This window comes from Babesia bovis, chromosome 2 (assembly GCF_000165395.2).
Source record: "Babesia bovis T2Bo chromosome 2, whole genome shotgun sequence".
Taxonomy (NCBI): domain Eukaryota; phylum Apicomplexa; class Aconoidasida; order Piroplasmida; family Babesiidae; genus Babesia; species Babesia bovis.
The window spans coordinates 260,792-280,695 of record NC_010574.1 but is presented as its reverse complement, the minus strand read 5'-3'; the positions used below and the strand labels follow the sequence as shown (position 1 = coordinate 280,695).

General features: G+C 43.0%; 10 protein-coding genes across 10 annotated transcripts; 3 read left to right on the top strand and 7 right to left on the bottom strand.

Annotated features, from left to right (window-relative positions):
* The first annotated feature begins 1 nt into the window (after window position 1).
* Window positions 2-1,430, top strand: BBOV_II001100 (ribosomal RNA dimethyladenosine transferase family protein). The gene is made up of 7 exons (XM_051767528.1): window positions 2-161; window positions 201-396; window positions 431-807; window positions 842-912; window positions 948-1,112; window positions 1,151-1,322; window positions 1,358-1,430. The coding sequence occupies exons 1-7, from the start codon at window positions 101-103 to the stop codon at window positions 1,414-1,416; spliced, it is 1,101 nt and encodes a 366-aa protein (XP_051623105.1). The 5' UTR covers window positions 2-100; the 3' UTR covers window positions 1,417-1,430.
* On the bottom strand, window positions 1,431-1,954 carry BBOV_II001095 (HIT zinc finger family protein). The gene is made up of 2 exons (XM_051767224.1): window positions 1,723-1,954; window positions 1,431-1,687 (listed from the first exon to the last, which is right to left on the bottom strand). The coding sequence occupies exons 1-2, from the start codon at window positions 1,893-1,895 to the stop codon at window positions 1,471-1,473; spliced, it is 390 nt and encodes a 129-aa protein (XP_051623818.1). The 5' UTR covers window positions 1,896-1,954; the 3' UTR covers window positions 1,431-1,470.
* Window positions 1,955-2,041: 87 nt separating this feature from the next.
* On the bottom strand, window positions 2,042-4,702 carry BBOV_II001090 (Root hair defective 3 GTP-binding protein (RHD3) family protein). The gene is made up of 5 exons (XM_001609586.2): window positions 4,616-4,702; window positions 4,479-4,576; window positions 4,096-4,444; window positions 2,272-4,059; window positions 2,042-2,237 (listed from the first exon to the last, which is right to left on the bottom strand). Exons 1-5 carry the CDS (start codon window positions 4,696-4,698, stop codon window positions 2,069-2,071), a joined length of 2,487 nt encoding a protein of 828 aa, XP_001609636.1. The 5' UTR covers window positions 4,699-4,702; the 3' UTR covers window positions 2,042-2,068.
* An 83-nt stretch (window positions 4,703-4,785) lies between these two features.
* On the bottom strand, window positions 4,786-8,010 carry BBOV_II001080 (Caspase domain family protein). The gene has a single exon (XM_001609585.2). The coding sequence runs from the start codon at window positions 7,914-7,916 to the stop codon at window positions 4,809-4,811; it is 3,108 nt and encodes a 1,035-aa protein (XP_001609635.1). The 5' UTR covers window positions 7,917-8,010; the 3' UTR covers window positions 4,786-4,808.
* Window positions 8,011-8,370: 360 nt separating this feature from the next.
* On the bottom strand, window positions 8,371-11,096 carry BBOV_II001070 (uncharacterized protein). Its single transcript, XM_051767150.1, has 13 exons — window positions 10,450-11,096; window positions 10,340-10,412; window positions 10,115-10,304; window positions 10,010-10,079; window positions 9,752-9,971; window positions 9,607-9,717; window positions 9,307-9,569; window positions 9,215-9,273; window positions 8,991-9,092; window positions 8,844-8,957; window positions 8,699-8,806; window positions 8,546-8,665; window positions 8,371-8,511 (listed from the first exon to the last, which is right to left on the bottom strand). Exons 1-13 carry the CDS (start codon window positions 10,460-10,462, stop codon window positions 8,407-8,409), a joined length of 1,548 nt encoding a protein of 515 aa, XP_051623104.1. The 5' UTR covers window positions 10,463-11,096; the 3' UTR covers window positions 8,371-8,406.
* Window positions 11,097-11,431: 335 nt separating this feature from the next.
* On the top strand, window positions 11,432-12,151 carry BBOV_II001060 (60S ribosomal protein L44 family protein). Its single transcript, XM_001609583.1, has 3 exons — window positions 11,432-11,511; window positions 11,760-11,980; window positions 12,018-12,151. The coding sequence occupies exons 2-3, from the start codon at window positions 11,768-11,770 to the stop codon at window positions 12,120-12,122; spliced, it is 318 nt and encodes a 105-aa protein (XP_001609633.1). The 5' UTR covers window positions 11,432-11,511; window positions 11,760-11,767; the 3' UTR covers window positions 12,123-12,151.
* Window positions 12,152-12,192: 41 nt separating this feature from the next.
* On the bottom strand, window positions 12,193-12,793 carry BBOV_II001050 (Ribosomal protein S6 family protein). Its single transcript, XM_001609582.2, has 2 exons — window positions 12,487-12,793; window positions 12,193-12,451 (listed from the first exon to the last, which is right to left on the bottom strand). Exons 1-2 carry the CDS (start codon window positions 12,636-12,638, stop codon window positions 12,253-12,255), a joined length of 351 nt encoding a protein of 116 aa, XP_001609632.1. The 5' UTR covers window positions 12,639-12,793; the 3' UTR covers window positions 12,193-12,252.
* Window positions 12,794-13,029: 236 nt separating this feature from the next.
* Window positions 13,030-14,914, top strand: BBOV_II001040 (uncharacterized protein). The gene has a single exon (XM_001609581.2). It carries the CDS (start codon window positions 13,064-13,066, stop codon window positions 14,858-14,860), a length of 1,797 nt encoding a protein of 598 aa, XP_001609631.1. The 5' UTR covers window positions 13,030-13,063; the 3' UTR covers window positions 14,861-14,914.
* On the bottom strand, window positions 14,821-18,133 carry BBOV_II001030 (uncharacterized protein). Its single transcript, XM_001609580.2, has 2 exons — window positions 15,190-18,133; window positions 14,821-15,152 (listed from the first exon to the last, which is right to left on the bottom strand). The coding sequence occupies exons 1-2, from the start codon at window positions 18,096-18,098 to the stop codon at window positions 14,831-14,833; spliced, it is 3,231 nt and encodes a 1,076-aa protein (XP_001609630.1). The 5' UTR covers window positions 18,099-18,133; the 3' UTR covers window positions 14,821-14,830.
* A 23-nt stretch (window positions 18,134-18,156) lies between these two features.
* On the bottom strand, window positions 18,157-19,836 carry BBOV_II001020 (OST-HTH Associated domain family protein). Its single transcript, XM_001609579.2, has one exon. It carries the CDS (start codon window positions 19,452-19,454, stop codon window positions 18,183-18,185), a length of 1,272 nt encoding a protein of 423 aa, XP_001609629.1. The 5' UTR covers window positions 19,455-19,836; the 3' UTR covers window positions 18,157-18,182.
* Between the last annotated feature and the right edge of the window lie 68 nt (window positions 19,837-19,904).

Below are 19,904 nucleotides of genomic sequence, written 5' to 3'. Positions count from 1 at the left end.
AACGTGCCGGTACCACTATTCACGTTTTGGCGTTTCTATTGAGCCTTACTTGTCGCCGTTTTATGTGTTCCACCGTGATATATCCACAGCCGTTGTAACGATGGCTTCCAGGCGCCAAAAGACCCATTTCAGGGTCGAACCATATCGCATTTGCGCTGTCGGTATGTAGAAGTAGCTGGAAGTATCATTGCTGTATGCAGGTCCCAAGTCATCCAGGCCTGCGTCGACTACAGTGCCCACTATAGCCATTGTGGACCAAAAGGTCACCTCCGGTGGCATGACCTTCAATAAGAAGTTTGGTCAGCATATGCTTAAGAACCCTGGTATACTAGACAAGATTATACTGGCCGCTGAGATTCGTTCTTCTGATACAGTTCTGGAAATTGGACCTGGTACATATTGAGTCTAGATTTTATACTTCTTTAGGTACTGGTAACTTGACTATACGGCTAGTTCCCCTGGCTCGTAAAGTAATTGCCATCGATATCGATAATCGTATGGTTGGGGAGGTGAAGAAGCGCTGCTTGTCAATGGGCTACAGCAACCTTGATGTAATTGAAGGAGATGCGTTGCGTATAACATACCCCAAATTTGACGTCTGTACGGCCAATTTACCGTACCAAATATCAAGTCCCTTCGTATTCAAGTTGTTATCACACCGTCCGCTATTTAGATGTGCTGTCTTAATGTTCCAGAAAGAATTTGCCGAACGTTTATTGGCATCTACCAACGAGGCTAAATACGGCCGCTTGGCCATTAACACCCGTCTGTTTTGTACTGTAACTCGTGTTTGCAAGGTTGCTCCGGGTATGTTGACGCTTTTGCTCCTATACGCTTCCAGGTAGTTTCAACCCACCTCCAAAGGTTGACAGCATGATTGTGAAGATAGTGCCACGTGAACAGCCATTGGTGGTGAGTAATGATGCACAACGTCTAAAACACAACAGATCGACTTTGTTGAGTGGGATGGTATGATTCGTGTCTGCTTTACCCGGAAGCGTCGTACACTTCGGAGTCTATTCAAGAAACAGGCTATTCTGTCAGTTTTAGAGGGTAACTACAAAAATTGGTGCACTATCAACGGCAAGGCACCCGAACCTATGCCATTCAAGGTATGTTGTTACTGTGTAATCTCAATGTCCGTTTCCAGGACTACTGTATGGGCATACTTGAAGAATCCGGGTTGTCTAATCGGCGCAGCATTACAGTGTCAATCGCTGAATTTCTAGAGCTCATGGTCAAGTTTAACAACGCAGGGATACACTTTGCCAACGTGGCGCGACCTGCAGGTGCCACCGCAGATGAAAGTGCCCTATCAACTGGTAAGTGGTGAGTACCCATGGCCAACATGCCACAGGCGACAATCGCATACCTGAATTCCTATTCACGGACGACCACATGGAACTTGATGACTGACATTATAAAGTATCTGTTCTCAACTACCCGAATTTATAGAACTAGTACTATACATTACCAATGCGTAAAATTCAGTGGTCTCCCACAGTTGTGGTTTTTGTGGATATCAAGGCAACCGCGGCCACAAATATACGTATGCATTTGCGATATTCTCTTTGAAGCACAGTCTATACACTTGTAGGGAGCAAATAAACCGCATATGACACATAGGTGTCTACCCGGTTGCTCTGATGCTCCCGCATGTGCTACCTTCCAGCTTACCACTCCCTTTCTGCGACATATGCTCCATGGCATGGAATAACCTACGCTTCACAGTCCACTGCATCATTTTCTACAACTACGCGAAGGTCTAGGGGATCACGTTTCTTGCCACCGACACTTTCAACAACCTTATTCAACGGAAGGTCAGATTCAGAGTCATCAGAATCCGAATCCTTGCGACTGCGCTTAGGCGCCTTTGGCGTTGCGCCCTGCTGCATTATATCGCCCTTATTCTGGACCCTAGTACTAAGAAGTAATCTAAAGTGTGTATGGTTCCGGGAGTGTCTACACCACCCGGTGACTACTGTATACACACCATAGGACTATATAATCCTGACTAATTAGTATATCATTCAACTGTGAAATAATCACAATTCTGTTTTTTAAAAACTCAATTTTCTTCGGCCTTTTTGCCGCTGTCATTGTCATCATCTGATAGGAATGTAGTCTTAGCCCCTGCATTGACTGCGGCAGCAGCGGTTGATGTGGCCACTTTAAAGATCCATTTAGTGCCGACCATCGCTAGTTCCCGCGCTTGTCGTTTAAACGGTCGGAATACCCTGCATCAATTGGATATCATGCCTAGCAACTTACGCATCAGCCGAGGTGCCGAATACCAAATGCGAGAAGTATTGTACAACGATGAAGCCTAGTATAATCAAAGGGATTAGCACTTGTACCTTGAATACGATCCGTAATACGCTGCATAACTCATTCCACGAGCATAGTAGCAAAAGTATCCAGAAAGGCGGCGGTATGTTCTTCCACGATATACCGTTCTTAGACGAACTCTGTATTTGCTGAGCCGTCCTGAAGAACTCCTGGAATCGCTTCCTGCACGCTTTAACAGTATCAACGAGGACCTCGTCACTGAGTGACGTAGTTGTCGCCCTCAAGCTATCGACACCTGCAGACAGTTCCTGGTATAAGACATGGTTAGGTTTTAGTGAGGACACTTCAAAAGCCGGTACCTCCAGAGTGGGTGGAGAACAGTCACGCAATACAGCAACTATGTTCAGTGCTTCCTTTTTGCATTGTGTATAGGTCTGTTTGAGCTCCTCTTCAGTGTAAGACCCCCAGTCGCGTGGGACAGTCTCCCCGTTGAATTCCTGATATTGGAAAAACTGCTCAAAACGCTCTAGTATGATATCAGTAATACGCGATTCAGTACGCTCCAAGTTACATTTGGTTGCTTGGAGTAGTATCATAAAAGCCAAATACTCAAACTCATTCGGTTGTACCGATGGTACAAGCCCTGTATAACAAGGACCCATAGTGTCCAAACACGTACTGTAAGCGCGGTCAATAAGATCATTGACATCGCCCCAATACTTGTCACTCGTAACATTGCGCTCCAATAAGGCCTCACCAATAACCTTAAAGCCAGAGTCCACCAAATCAGTTATCTGGCCTAGTAAAGCACGTATATGACGTGCTCTCACAGATTCAACTTCATTCTTAAATGTAACATTGAACATGTCAACGGCAGCAGATGTGTCAAAATCAGATTGCGCTTGTATTCCAGATTCATGAGAATAGTTAATCGCACACGACAGTATGTGCGAATTTAGCGAGTTGTACAACTCAGCCTTTATTTCGTCAGTTAACATATTGAACTTAGGCCATACATCAGCGGCCTTCTGGCCACCAACCATAGGTGAACGTTCTTTGCCACTGATGGCAAACTTCTCATTCAACCTCACAGTTGCACGCACTGCCAAGTCAGAGCAGTGGTGTGATATAATGGCATCGAATACCGGCTGTAACTTGCTAAAAACTGAAATAACAAGCTCATTGCCAATTTTATTACTTGTTGTCTTGTCGTACCTTGACGCAAGCTCAAGGTACTTACCAACGGCCACATCAACCAACTCAACCGCACGATGTTGGAAATCGTCCATAACACCAGATTGGGCATCAGTAAGCATGGAGCTAATCGATGGAACCATCTCATCCAAAACACCACCCTTTATCTCTTGACAGCGGAAGTTAGCCAACATCTCACGCTGGTTTGGAATATCTAAATGGCTTTGATCCTTGACGGTCTGAAGTATGTTGCTAGCATAGTAGAAGAAGCCATCTGAAGGGACTGCGCGAGAATATGACTTCGGGCTAATGCTGGTGGCCCACGCTAAGCGGAACCTTGATGAATCTTTCGCAAATTCATCGGGATGAACAAGTGCATGGTTGAACCCATACAACTCAAAACGGAATATATCCTCAAGCTTGCTGTTCTTAAATTTGTCAGGCTTGTTAATGTCATTCCATATGCCCAGCATGTACTCATTCACAACCTTCTGACGAACAGTCTCAAGGGGTGCCAACTCAGGAAACCAATCACGAATGCAAAAGCATAAAACAGTTTTATAATCTCCAGATGCACTGCAAACATATGCCATTCTATAGTCTAAAACCTACAGCGTGTTCTCAGAGGCCTCGGCTAACTCAAGGTTAGCTTCAACAACCGTCTTCAAAAGACCATAGTTAGAACCAGTAAGGTTACCCAAAGAATGGTACCACAAGTTAATAACCACACAGTCAGATATAGCTAAACAGAGCAACGCAGAACGATGCTCAAAAGTTAATCGGCCTTCACCTCTCTCACGCGAGTCGGTGCCTTCTACATCAATAACAATAGTCACATTCCCACTTCCCGTGTCTTTAGGAATCACCAACGCGCCCCAAAGACCTTTAGTAGTTTGACTGTGGCCTAGCTTCGTGTTCATAACATCGAAATCCAAACCAAAGACACTATTGAGCAAGGAACCTGTAACACATTAAATTGCTAGAGTAACACATACTCTTCCCACTACTCTGGCAACCCAAAATAGACAGTACATTGTAATTAAACCCTAATTTGTCGAACTTCTGCGATTTCAAAAGGTCATTGAATCCATTGCTGTAAAGCTTGCACATCAAACGAGTTAACGGAACCTACTTAATATCACAATTATAATCAATGAATTCAGTCGGTTTGGTCACCAGACTATCAAAATCGTCGTTCATCACGTCTTCCGTCATGTTTAATTTCAAAAGTGGATTCCGGAACGGGGTATTGAGACATGTGCGACGCACCCAAGATTTCACCCACTAAAGACATTATGCGTGAACATTATTAAACTATATTAAGACTAATTGTACCCAGGATGTACAGGTAATTGTGAAATCATAGCACTGGTAATGGGCTCGGCGAATTTCATGCCCATAGGCCTACAGGCCGAAGTCCTAGTGCGACCCACGTGCTGTGGTTGGTGATTCGAGCCCTTGAACAAAGCAGCAGTGTTGCTGCGACACGTCTGCTGTTGCCTTGGTGGCTGGACGTGTTGCACATGCTGTGCAAATGTACCCGGTACGAACTGTTGCGGGTATCCGCAAAACTGCGCTGTAGGCTCAGCAACGTAGTACTCACGCTGCATTGGCTGAGCTACGTGGTGAGATGGATACATCATCCCATGCTGATCTACTACATAGTCCTGTCCCATGGGATGGTACTGGCCACTTGGGTTCATAACAGCCATGGGTGACATCGAGTATACGGCATGATGAGGCATGTTAAAATCTTGAGCCATATACTGATGAGGGTATTGAGGCTGACCGCACCAGCTTTTACCAGCAGCGGAACGTTGCCTTGATGGTACCTGACCAATCATAATAGCGGCACTCGGTCTACGAGATACGTATCCCTGCGACGCCATCATCTGACGCAAGTCAGCAGTTACCATACGACTGCCATTAACAACGGCGCTACGCATGCGCCCAAACTTCTCACGCTGCTCAGCAGCACGCATACGACCCTCAGTATGTAATTGCATCCAAGCTTCATTTACAGTTAAAAATGCTCCCAAACCAGCTGATAGCGACTTGTATGAGTTCTCGACTCCTGGACGACGAGCGCGCTCAGGAAGTAAACGACCTCCCCAAGGCGATACAAAGAAATTGTCCAGTGATGCAAGGCCAGCTGGATGAATTGTAGCCTCGCACATCTGACGCAGCTTAGGCATACGAGTGCCACGAAGGTATTGGCACCTCTGTTGAATACCAGCCACTAACTCACGTACAGTTATACCGCCGCGTTTAGAAGTGCGGTCACGAGTTAAAGTAGCCACAAGGCAGTATGTAAACACACCGTGGCAAACAACCTGTTCACAACCCTGAGTGGTTATCCGCATAATAGGACGATCTGTAAGTGACATCGGGCGGAACATAGCCTCTACAGCAACATCATCAAAAGGTGCAGCTGCTATACAAATGCTATTGGAACTCTTGTCCTCAGTGTTAGACGATATGAAACCATCAATAAGAGCTGAAGTACAATCAACCTGCATAGCCGGTAAGAATTTAGGTAATACCAATTGCTGCTGCATGTTACCGTTAGTCCAGACCTCAGGGTCGTACACAGCACGTTGCATCTTGCCAGTGGCGTCAGCCAAGGGCCACATGCCACGCAACATGGCGCCCTTGATGTAACGCCATGGGCCACTGCGACCAGCAGGGTCAAGCGCCGTCTGCATACCCACGGTATCCAAAACAACAGTAACCTGACTGCTCCTACCAACTGATTGGACTAGCTGTCTTATCTGCTGAGCTGGAATTAAGCCCCGAGAAGGATCGCCATGCTCCATGTAGTCACATGGTACAAGAGCCTCGTCATAGCCCTCACCCTCCCAGCCACTCATGTCGTCAATTTGTACAGCATGGCCAGAAAAATAGAATACTGCACTGTCACCAGGACGTAAGCCGTTTACCATCCAGCGCAAAGCCTTTAAAATGTTAGCGCGAGTTGGAAGGTTTTCAGCAGATACTGGATTGCCTGGTGAATCTAACATAAGCATCTCAGGAATATCGAGTTCAACATCAGGGGGTATCCTAGAAAGGAAATCACCTATCAAGCCGCCAATCATGCCCCCTATGACACCTGTCTTCTGCCTACCATTGCCGTTGCGAGCTGGAGCATTTATAGGCGTTTGAGCAGATGCTAGGTATACCAGCTGTTGGATATAAACAGATGCAGGCTCAGTGTCAACCAAAAGAAGGATGTCATCAGCCTCAAAACCCATATGCGTTATCAAAGCTGTAGCAAATAGAATTGCATCATTGCAAGGACCACGAAGTGATGCTTTGGAATCGCCAGAATAGCTGCAACCAACGACAACAGCCTTGCGACGGGGTCCTGATTTAGGCGTTAAAACAGTACGAGTGGGACATTGTGATGAGGGCGTAGTTGTATTTAGAGATGGACCCATAGCAGCCGTCCCACATGGTGACTTATTCGCAGGTGAAGGGTCCGAAGGACCCTTAGTAGCAAAACGCCTCACCATCCTACTTTCACCGTGGTTATCCATATAGATCTCAGGGGGTAATTGCTGAGATACTGAAGATTCAACGAAGTTGCTCTTTGGTGTAAACTGAACGTGCTCATCAAAAGATGAGGCACTATTGGCGTGGGTGGACCCGATGTCCCCAAAGGTAGGCTCCGGGTGCCTGTCTACATGTGGTGTTTCCTGCGGGATGACAGAAGCGGCGGTTTCAACCTTTAAATTACATTCCTGGCTACCGTTAGATAGAGTACAACTCTCCTGAATATCGGACTTGCCCATATCCTTCTGGAATAATCGCAAGTTGTTCTCGTTCAAAGAGGCATAGGTGTCAACAGTTGAGTGCTGAACATGATCTGAACCTCTTTCATCAAGTGATGAACAGGGAGTAATGTTGACACGCTTCAGTTGCATCAACAATGATGATACGCGGTGTTTGAGCTCACCGGGTTGGCCGCAGTGCACATTGCTGGAGGTAAATGTCTCACAAGAACTCTGAACCATTGATGTTGTGACTGCACCAGTAAACTCATGTCGTGATACACGACGATCCTGGGTGGCTTGAGGCACTGCTGATTCCTCCTGCGTAGACAACTGAACGGGAGCTACCGGGGAGTTGACAGGTAGCATGTGCTGAGGAATCACACCCTGAGAAACTGGAATGCCATCACTACCCGCAGATGACTTGCGCTGCTGCATATCAGCTAACGCACGGTCTAATTGCTTAGCCATCTCAGATCCCTGCTCCACTTGCTGAACTACAACACGGCAATTAGGACCTGACATAGAACTTAAGTAATCAGCCAAATTAGCTACATTTACGAACTTTGTTGTCTTTACAACTTGTACCGAATCCTGAGAGATACCATCGCCGTTTCCAAACGAATTGGATCCCGGAGGATTTTCCTCACCAAATCCCTGCATTGTGGCACCGGCGATCCAAGAATTTCAGCACTATAAATGGTTAGCCGATGGTACTGTCATTAAAATATACAGGATTTTCTAGAGTGTGTAACCCCTAGAGTAAAATGTGCATAGGTGAAGAGATGTACCACGCACCTCAAGTATACCCTGATGCACTTCAGGGGCGACTACCTTGATGCACCGAAGTGTATGGACACAAACACCATCATTAAAGCATTTAGACCCGTGTCTCTATAATAATACGACTATAAATATAACAATGTGTACTGTCTAGTGCATTAGTTAAGATATATATCGTACAACACATTAATGGCATAAAGGCAAGTTCACAGTGCAACGAGTCAGTGGGCGTGTTCACTTGATTATCTATCACTTCGAACAGCAATACACCTACAAAGCAATGTGTAACCCTGTGTCCGATCTTCGATGCAATGGTTGTCCATGTCTATCTTAGTCATACAGGTACGTTCCGAAAAGGCAGCCTTTTATGTCATAGGCTTTTCAAAGCCTTTGAACAGTCTATTTTCTTCTTCACATAGTGTGCCTTTATCTGCTCGATCACCTCGTCGATCTCTTTGATAGCCGATTCAGTGAACTGCAAACTGTGAATAAACCAATGCGTGACCCGCCTCTACCAAACCCGTGCAGTTAGATATCATGGAATTGTCTTGAGTACGTAACTTCTCAATCTTTCGAATGTCAGTACCAACAGTGGTATTCCTTAGTCGATCAAACTCAGCAAGGATGCTCTGCAATTGAGTTGTACATTAAAAATGACTCACTTTCAACTGCGAATTTAATTCATTATGGTTACTCTCAATCTCTTTGACCAATGTTTCAACCTGCTTCTTATAGGTCTCCTGTAACTGCCGCCTTTGAGATTCGTGTGACTAGTGACATTGTTAGGATGTATCTAAGCTAATTTACCAAACAACATTTAGAAATTTCGGCCCTAGCCTGATCACATTCCTCACGAAATATACGTTTAAATATTGATGACAGCTCCTTTGCCTTAGTCTCCCTGTAGTGACCAAGAGATGTCTGAATATAGCTATTGGGAAATGTGTTACCCACCATTAAAGGCTCTACAGAACTCTGTAACTGTAGGGACCTATGTGAAGGTTCCAATATAGACTCGTTGTATGATTTTTCGGATGATGAGACACTATTGGAAATCTGAAATGAATTATAAATCCGATAGTGTTAAGATGCATCTAAATGTACCGCTCTGTATAATGAGATTCTAAAACGTATACCCATCTATAACTGACGGAACAGAAAAGTCATACAAAACTAACGTCACTTGAAAGCGATAAAGATGCCTGGTTGTATCCAACACTAGACGGTGATGATGGAACTAAACAATATAAACCATCTAATCCTAACCCACATTCAACATCATTTGACAATTTGTCAATTAATTTGTAATCGTCCGATGGAGAGTCATACTCTAAACGAGACTCAGCTTTTTTTCTAATTGAGGTAGCGTGAATCAAGGAACCTGGTAACATCGATATCACCTCATGATTCATCGCTTCCTCATCACCAAAAGCATTTGCGTCATTGATAGATGCAGAGTCAAGACTAGATAAAGACTTTTCAGCAAAAGGAGGCTCTTCAGTGATTGATGTGTTGACAAGTTTGCCAAGCCCACTGTAAGCAGTCGGGATACACAATGGCTAAAACCTACTTAATGCTGTCAACCAGCCCTAAAGGTATCCCGTCAGTGAATTCCAATTTCATATCAAATACATCATCAAGGTTAAATAAATGACAAAGAGAGCGCTGTAAAGGTGGACTCCTAAGAAGTGATGCCAAACATAAGGAAACCTTACCATAAACCAATGATATTATAACCCAGCCTAAACAAATTGAAACGAAGATTGATAGAGCTGCTCTCTATTGATATTTTAGCCATGCTGGCGTAGGGAACCTCAACCTTCAGACAAGTGCCGTTCGTCATCAAATGCGCCCTCAACATAGCAGGTGACATTATAATCTCCACAAAATCATAAAAGAGTGACTTAGACGAAGAAGAAACAAGTTCCAAAGTACCTATAATCCAATTTTAACCCATTTGTGTATTGGCCTACCTTTTGTCTTATAAAAACCATGTGATTCAGTTAGACAACCTGTCTTCTCCAACCACGCTATAGCCTCTTGCTGAACAATAATTAAGATACAAAGCATATCCATACCTCGAAGCAGTTGGCGCTGAGCAACTTTATCCCACGAAATGGAAACTTGGGCTTGGTACTCATAGCCCTAGTGGCCTTTGCGTTACCGGCCCTTCGTACACCGCGCCAAAGTAACTCAACCAAGGATACCTTCTCTTCAAAGTCCAAATTATCATACAGACGATGACTGACAGCTTCCATTGCCAGTGCGCTTGATATATTAGTGATCATTACACTACGACCTACTGCTTATCGAAGAAATCCTTTTCTAATGCCTGGCGGTCTGCCCTCGACATGGAATTTAACGTGTTGAAAATGACTAGAAAGGGAATATATAACACCAATACCACATTTACCAGAGAATGTCATCCTCCTGAATATACAGCGATATAGCAGAAAATCGAAACATTCTTTCGTACGGTATGTTACAGGGGTTCTATCTTCGTTCAAAAACGTTAGTGCCTTATCTAAAAAGGTACTAACAGTGCTCAGATCATAGGAAGCACTACAGCTCTCTATTTGAGATATCAGCGACTGTAACTTTGGTATCGAAAGTTCACAAGATGACACATCAGAACACAATAGATACTCATCAAATAGACGAAGCACATCGGACAACCTAAAGGAACTTTCTGTAGAATTTTAAATAGAAATACATAGCATCATTATAAAGGGGGACCTATAAGTGGTCATAATTACAAACCTGATTCTAACAAATTGTCTATTTTGCTCAATGAAGAGCGGCATTTATTGCCAGCAGACACATTACTACAGAGATTGCGTGGCATTTTGTGTGCTTTAATCAGTGGTTACAAGGCTACAAAAGATGGAACGTGCAACAAAAGGAATTTCCTCCCTTCCATAATAAGAGAACAAAGGAATGTACATAGCAGTGAAGAATATATGATACGACATGAAAATTCCTTCGTCTGGAATTAAGCTCTATGGCTTAATCCCCGAAAACAATGTGAATTATAAAACTGTAATTAGATGAGACACATCATATAACAAAATAATCATTCCAGATATTAGAATGATATATAACACGATGTATCGCGGTGTACCAACTAACTAAATCACAGAATTTTGCGGCAATACCTTGAAAAGGTCACAGTTGTCTGGATAATATTACGTACAATGGTACAAACCAGTATCAGAACTATGGAATACAATTAAATAGGCATCTTCTACGATAACCCACTAATGTACAAGAAGAATAACATAATAATAATTATATAACAATGGGAATATAGTTTTTAGTATATTAGACCCCAGTCACCCTAACGCGCGTCAGAGACCGAGAGATGGGGAGACTCGCGCAAACTCATAAAAGTTCACGTTGCTGCCCCCTTTTTACACGAAAAGCTGTTTTAAAATATATTAATCACCCTTGTTTTATCGCGGAATACATATAAAAGGTGAGTTGGCTTGAGAAGTGGTTGGAATGCTATTATGGTGTTGGCGCTGTTACGTCAAATGTGACCCATCTCGGGATCGTTACACATGTACCGCGCTGGTAACTTTGTTATACACATGTTTGTGGTCTATTGTAGTCTATATAACGGCTCTATTGTATAATATAATCTACACAACATATGTGTCGTGACACTCCACCCAGGGTTATACTTGAACCATGTTAAATAAACCATTATACATATTATCACAGACATCAGGATGGTGAACATACCTAAATCGCGTAAGACCCTCTGCACGGGAAAGTGCAAGAAGCATCAATTGCACAAGGTCACACAATACAAGAAGGGTAAGGACAGTAAGCACGTCCAAGGTCGTCGTCGTTACGACATGAAGCAAGCTGGTTTTGGTGGTCAAACCAAGCCTATTTTCCGTAAGAAGGCAAAGACAACCAAAAAGATTGTACTCAAACTGGTTAGTTATATGCTATTATACCTATAAATTTATATAGGAATGCACCACCTGCAAAAAGAAGCACTTCGCCACCCTCAAGCGTTGCAAGACATTCGAATTGGGTGGTGACAAGAAGAGCAAGGGTTCTTCCACCGCATACTAACCGCATTATGTAATCTCGTATAGAAACGAAAATGTATACCTTCTTATGCATAATACACAATGATTAAAAACCACTGTCAAGTAGTATGTCGGCTGTATCTCAGTGTAGGCAACCCCCGAAGCCTCCACGGTCATGGATCTTGGTATAAATGGCTGTACGGACTTGTAATCAGATTTGTACGGTACAACATCCGCTGTGTCATGTGCCTTAAAATGTGCTCATTTGAGTTATACAACTTGTGTAAACCTGGAACGACTTTGGGATTTGCAGCCAAAGCAACATAGTAGTACTTTCCGTACCAAAACAAACCCAATCTAGGCTTTTGAACCCTAAGATGGTATGTACATTTAACCGAACCACCAACCTGTGAGATGTGTACCTTAGTCCAAGGTCCTGGGTACGGAGAAGGATGCCGTGATTTATCGTAGCAAGCTTTGAAATATGCGATACCAAAGCTGCAATATCCTCGTTGGTAATGTGCTTCGAAAATAATAGGTATGACTCATAAAATACCATTATTGTGGAAACCACAAACCCAGGTCAACCAAGGTGTGACTATATGACATAGGTTACATTCAACCAATGAATTACCCCCAAAATCCATCAATATAAGATATAGTCTATATACTAGTGGTTTATAAAACAAAACAGAATTGATTGTGACCAATCAAAACACACCGTCGTCATTGAAAGCACCACGACGTAAAAAACTCATCCATTAGACAGCATAAAGATACCTTTCTTTCTGGATAAAACATGCCAAATAAACTGGGCATAATTTTGCCATTCATTGTGTATCAGTAATAAGCCCACAAGTGATTATATCTACATACACATCCCTGTATGACTTAAATACACGCCATAAGCACACATACCGTTGATTCCCAAAAATATAATGATATGTGAACAATGGAATGGTAATAAAATGGTAACATTGAGCCATGGCTTACTACAGCAGGGCCAAAGTGCTAATCATCGCCGCGCACATCCTGCTGTTTATAGGCAGCTTGATAGGTGTGGAAATATTCCTCTTATTTCGAAAGCTTAATGAACAACATGGAAAATGGAAGAAACGAAGAGAGAATATCCAAGATGATATCGTACTGAGGGTGTCTAGCGGCCGCCTATCACGGAAAAGTATGGGCACAGTCACTTTTGGACTCAGTTGTACGGCTGGATTAGGATTCGTACTAATACTATGTACACGTGGATATCTCGAGAAAGAATCAGATATATACTTCTATGACAAACTCTGGGAGTGCGATGTTATACTATGCAACCTTATACTCTTTAATGTAGCACCAGCTGGACTTTGCCACAAATATATCAATATCACATCAAACGTGCAAATTGTAGAGCGCATATTTCGTGTAATTGCATTCGTGGTAATATGGAATGGGATAGGATGGTTAATAGGACGTAACATCATCACTGAAATGTTCTTCAAAAGCACCAGGGAAACAGTGACGTTCTTCATCAGACAGGCACTTAAAATGTGTGGATTGGGCCTATCGTTCATAGCCATGATCACAGGATTCACGAGTATATATGTACCATACAGAGTGTATATGACACGCAAAGATGTACTCACAACCACACAATTGGATAATCGCATTGCAGACGCCACAATGGCAATACAACAGTTGAAACGTGAAAAGGGACAACGTTTTAACTCATATTCTAGCTCCGATGATAGCGAAAATGATAATATGGAACTACAGGAAATTAACATGTCTAATGGATTCTTTAGGACTAATGAATATATGGATCGATTGGAACATGGAAATCAAATAGGAACACAAGCATCTCTACAAACCAAGTGGAATGATGAACAATGCAACTCTGGGAGAAGCATTGTCAATAAAATCTCATTTTGTGATGACACTCCACCCGTAATGCGTATGTACTCAGCATTTGTTAAACGAATATCTGGTATGTGGGAACGAGGAGATATGCTACTTCGACAGCCGAGGTTATTGGGGGATTCTACGATCATACAAACAAATACCGTAGATGATATAGAACAGCTACAGACATATATTAGACAGGAACGTGCCTACCTTATCGATATAAAAAAGGAACGTGAACTCTGGGACACCAGACTTGGTAAACTACAGATATTTTTACGATATTTCGAAGTTGTATGGGCAATACGCACATTGATTGTGGTATCATACCGCGTGCTCAGAGTTAAAATGGTGCCTTACTCACAGATTTCTCAACAAGAAGGTAAAACAAAGGCGTTGTTAGATGTCTACCACCTGTTCATCAAAGAAAACATGGTGCAGCACTTCATTAATAACCTGTTCAACTTCAAAGAAACGCCATCATATCTAGACCTCACAGCATCCAGAATCAGTACACTGCTCTTACTGGTCATTACAGTTGGCAACATAGACCACTTCTTCGAGTTCTGCCGTATACTACTTAATACGCAGTACTTCCATAAGCGTAAACTGCTTACAGATAACTCATTGGGTTTGGCGCTTAGCGCATTACTAATCATCACGATACCCTCGCAGTTTTGTCTCATGGTGCCATTCTTACCACCATCATGGAGGACAAGTGCTCTAGATATGCTATTTGCAAAAGATGCCATCGTATGGATTGTGTTGCAATACTGGTTTGACACGTGTATCGTGCTCTCTATCATTTTTACAGCTATAGGTGTCGCAGTGCTACACCACAGAAGACCAAAGTACTATACATTACGCGACAACATCGTTTGTAACGTCTGAATGGTGGCTGCGGACCTCATCAGCCAACTCGGTGAGACCCAGACGCTCAATCTTAGCATAATTCCTATCTATACAATCTAACAATTGCCGCTTAGCATCAGCAACATGACGCTTGACTACGCGAGGACCGCCATCCAGCTGGCCTTGCATCACACAACTGAATATTGTCAGGATACGCTCCATGATATCACGGTCGTCCATCTTATCAGCAGCTTGTATAATCAATGTGAATTTAGTACATATAGGCAAATGCCTAGCCACACGCAAATCGTGAGATAAATATGCCAACGCCCTGAATGTGAAATTAAATAAAAGTAGATGCAACTTACCCAGAGCTGGCCTTAGCTGACCGGAGGTCGCTATCATCAGAAGCAAACATAAACAACACATTTATATCATAGACATCAATCAAAGGAGATTCCTTAATATCTTTGTATTTGCCCTCTTCTTCCTCAGCTTCCCAAACCGTGTCGCAACAATAAGTTCCAGTCTTGCTAATGGACTTCAACGCCTTGTCCCATTGCTCAGCAAGCTTATAATAAAGATGGCCCTGAACATTACCTTCACCAGAAGCCATGTTACACCACCCTTCCAGGCACGCTGCCTTCAATTGAGAATTGTCTGAGGATAACAAGTTGCCCAAAGCATCCCAACAGCCCATCTTCCATAGACGTGAACGGATATTTTCATCCACAAGTAAAAGATTAGTCAACCCCAATGCCGCTTCATATTGCAGTAGCTCACTGTCATCACTCAGCAGTTTAACCATAGGACCCGCTGCGTCCTGAGCATCGGAATACTTCAGAGTCTTAGGGTCACTAGCATAACAGATGTGAGCCATGGATTGAGCAAAATACTTGATTCGTCTAGAGTCCTTGTGGCTGTCGCTAATGTAAGCATTCAAAAAACAACGCATAGCACCTGCAGCACGCATAGTTATCCTATTCTCAGGAGGGAATGTTAGATAATGTAGCGTCTCAAGAACCAGAGTTTGTGTTACTACACCACTGTCCTCAGGAGCGTCGGCAAGCGCCCGTCGAGCAATACGAATTATCACCTTAGCAATCTCATCATGTAAAGCTATCATATCCCTACGAGCAATGTTGGCCTCTTCTTCACTACCCTCGTCATACTCGCCGTTCGTTGCAGGCTTGCTAGCAGCAGGTAACTTTTCAAATGCTTGACGTATCGACTCTATCTGCTCGTCATCAAACATGTCACCATGGCTCTCATCACGGTTGAACCACTGACGATGTTTACGAGATCGAGTAAGGTTAACCAATATCTGACATACCATGTACATAGTCTTGCCGACACATAGTGGACTAGATTCAGCCCAACGTATCAACGGTTGAAGTAATGGAACTACGTCACCATTCTTCGATTTACCATGTAAACTGATAAATGTGAGTGCGTCTATCATTACATCTAAACGACGACCATCCATCATCGCAACAGCAAGGGTCAAAGGGATGACACTGACGAGCGCAAATACGTCAAAAATATCCTTAGCAAGGCTAGAAGAATGGATCGTCATCTTAGCCAAAATTAACAACTTGTATTCCTGAATCAATATGCCATAATCTGTAGAGGGCTTATCAGTAAACGTATATTTACCGCTCTTGCAGTATTGCTCAATTAACTCATCATGACTAATAATTTCCTTCAAAAATTTAGCAAGATCTACGTCACCACGCAGGTATTCAAAAATAGATCGTCGGTCAATAAGACAATCAATAAAAATTGGACGCAACTCAACGTAATCCAAACAAAAGACCATAGTCTCGCTCATATTTACACGCATACGAGCTGTATGCCTAACCTTAGGACGGTTCTTAATGTAGTTGTCCAACATAACTGGAATTGTGTTGCTCTCTAGGATGTACTCCTTGAAAAAAGATTTGTTGGACAAGTGCAAACAACGCATCAATACATACCAGGGCAGCTGCAATGTTTTTGTACCAAAGAAACTAGTTGATAAAAATTTGTTCAGTAAACGCTTAAACATGTCGTTCATAATATCCTGAGTTATTTCATAACGCACATTTTTCATGAGCAATATCGGTACTATGCAACGCTCCATCTGCTCCTGACGCTCCTCACTGCAATTAACATCAGCAGCAGAAGCAAGAGAAAGCAATAGACGCTCCACAATTTCAGTGAATCGAGGGTCTAACGGCTTCTTCTCAGATACACGAGGTCTAATGAAAAATTGCCATACACAAGATAGAATACGACCGATTTCATCACCAGTACTACGATCTAATATTGTGACAATAGCCTCCAACCCAGATGAGGTGCCAATGTCGAAACAACAACGCGCAAACTGGAATGCAACAGACTTCAATGGGTCGCCCAAACTAGGATTGCTCTCAATAGCCATCACAACGTCCTTAGCATATTGTACCAAATCTAATCCATACTCATCCAAAGCCGACTCCAACTGCTTTAAAAGCTCAATCTCAGTGTACTTCTCAACATTCTGGTAAAGAAGGTGAAGACTTATCCAAAGGTAAGCATGTAACTGTAAATGCTCTAGAACGTCTGATTTCTCAGCGAGTATCTTCACAAGACGAGGAACTATACGCCGCATAGCAATCTCTTCTTTGCTCATAGAATCCAATTTACTCAGATTCTCCATTATATCTTCACCAGCTTCAACAGCATTGAGAAGCTTCTCACAGTATTCAGAACTACCTACCTCAGCGTTCTCGCGGTTAATACCGTGCACAACCTCATCCAATAGACGAGTATGAGGTAGAGATCTTGATGTATCCATAGAAGTAGCATCAGCAATGGTCTGACAGCGACGAATAAAATTCATAGCATTACCGTACTCCTTGCGCTGAATATAACATTGTGACAGCTGATATGCGGCTTTGTAGTTATTTTCGTCGACACATAAACATGTTTGCCATAACATAATAGCATCCTCCAGATTCTTATTCCGGTACTTGCAAAGAGCCGCATTGCTAAGAAGTGTTCCAAGGAAAGGAGATAACCTCTCATCTCTTATTCTAGCCGATTTAACCGCTTCTGTAAGATTCTTTAAATCATTCGCCAAATCCTGGTTGCCCAAAATGTCGATAATAAGAGTCAAGTATGCCGCCCAGGCCTCATCATACTTGCCATCGCCATAGAGCTCATTGGCATTCTTCTTGGCATCTTCCAAACGAGGAAGATCGGCCAAAATCTGCTCAATTTTGCTCTCACTAAATTTACCGACGTTGTCATCCATAACTATCGACTGATTATATAACGACCTACACACCGCGACACAACCACATAGAAATGAATAAGAAAAGACATTAGGCTGTAAACTTCATTTAGTGCGCTTTATACACGCCTGCAAAATAGAAAGCAAATTCGGCTTCAGAGTTTTCAACTCATACATCAAATACTTGCGAACTCTAACAGCGAGTTGCACAATGTGACATAAAGTGCCGAGGGTCATACCCTCAAAAAATGGCAGTTCCAATTTCTGGAACACCTTGGCAGTACCGTAAATACTACCGGGAAATACTGGCATTGTTTGGTCAGGGTTGTTTACAAGCTCAACGAGAAAGTCCAAAAACTGCTCCCACATCGTCTCCGGGTATATGTCCGTCAAATTGTTACGGTCAATCCAGTTCTTGAAATATGATGGAGGCTTCACAAAGTAAATGTATGTCTGGTTTAACTCCTCGTTTACCTCAACCCTGAAAATGTCTTGGCGACGCTGGCATATGTTCATAATGTGCTCAACCGGGATGTTCTTAGTGTCAAATTCGACAAATCTGCTCCGCACGTTGAAAAATGTAGGCGGAATTTGATCCTCATAAAGGGAGTTGAGGATACGCTTCAAAAAATCTACAGCGTCTTGAAAATCTTGACCTGTAAGCTGAGGAATGGCCCTCTTCTCTAGTGTTTTGAATTTATTGCGTTTTCGCTTCCAGAGACTTTTGCTCTTGTCAACTGCATTAGGTGGACTATGCAAGCGGTGTGTGTCTTCATTCTTCACCGCAAGTGTGTTGGAACGTTCAGGGATGCTACGACTGTCAAAACCCGTCAAAGCATCAACGGCATCCCAAGAAGGGGTTGCTGGTAAATAACCATTCTTGTATTCATCCCATTGTGTCGGCTTCGTTTCATATGACTCAGAATTAAATAACGTGATGTAAGAATCGAACAGGCGTTCATATAACTGAGCTTTCTCCGTACCGAAGCAGCTATTGGGTGCCGCAGAACTCCATTTAAAACTTGGCATTACCGAGGATACTTCAGATGCTGTAGAATAAGAATCATTGCAAGTGATATCTGCCAACGACTCAGTGTACGAACTAGGATATAGTTCAGATTTCCTGAGAATTTCACTATCTGGATCGTCAGAGTAATAACCTGAATAGCCACCGAAATCCCTAGCAGATAAGGAAATTTTTTCCAAAACAGCTGACAACAAATGTTGATCCTCATCATCAACAGTTGTCGATATGCTAGACATTAGGTGTGAATACTTTCCATCAAAATCCTTCGATCCAGTAGGTGGCAAAAGCTTAGGGTGTAGTGGCTGACTCTCAAAGAGAGAACCTCCGTAACCTTTTACATGAGTCTTCATTGCGTCTTGGCTTCCAAAGCATATATACTACATTCAAAAAGATGCAACTATTTATAAATGTGCATTAAAAAAGCGTAGCTTTCTCACTATTAGCGTCGAGCTTGCTTCAAGCTCGCTTCGACACAACAATATGGTGGTGGTACACGAAATCCTATTTCATAAGCATACCAATAGTGTGCCAACCGGATCTGAAGCCCACTTACAGCTTTGGTCGTGGATTAACCGACGGCGAGGTGTGATTCTCCAGCCTCACACCTATAAAGTACCGCGTGGTGAATCTCCCAGGAAACAACGCAGAAACGATGAGAGAAAATGTGCTGCGCTCCCGGAAAATCCAACCTCAGCGGTATTGGTCAAAATGTGACTGGAAACACACTGCACAATAAGGCAACAGCACCTTAAAATACCCGCGCGCCCTTGCACCCCTAACAATTTGCACCGCAGACGGAT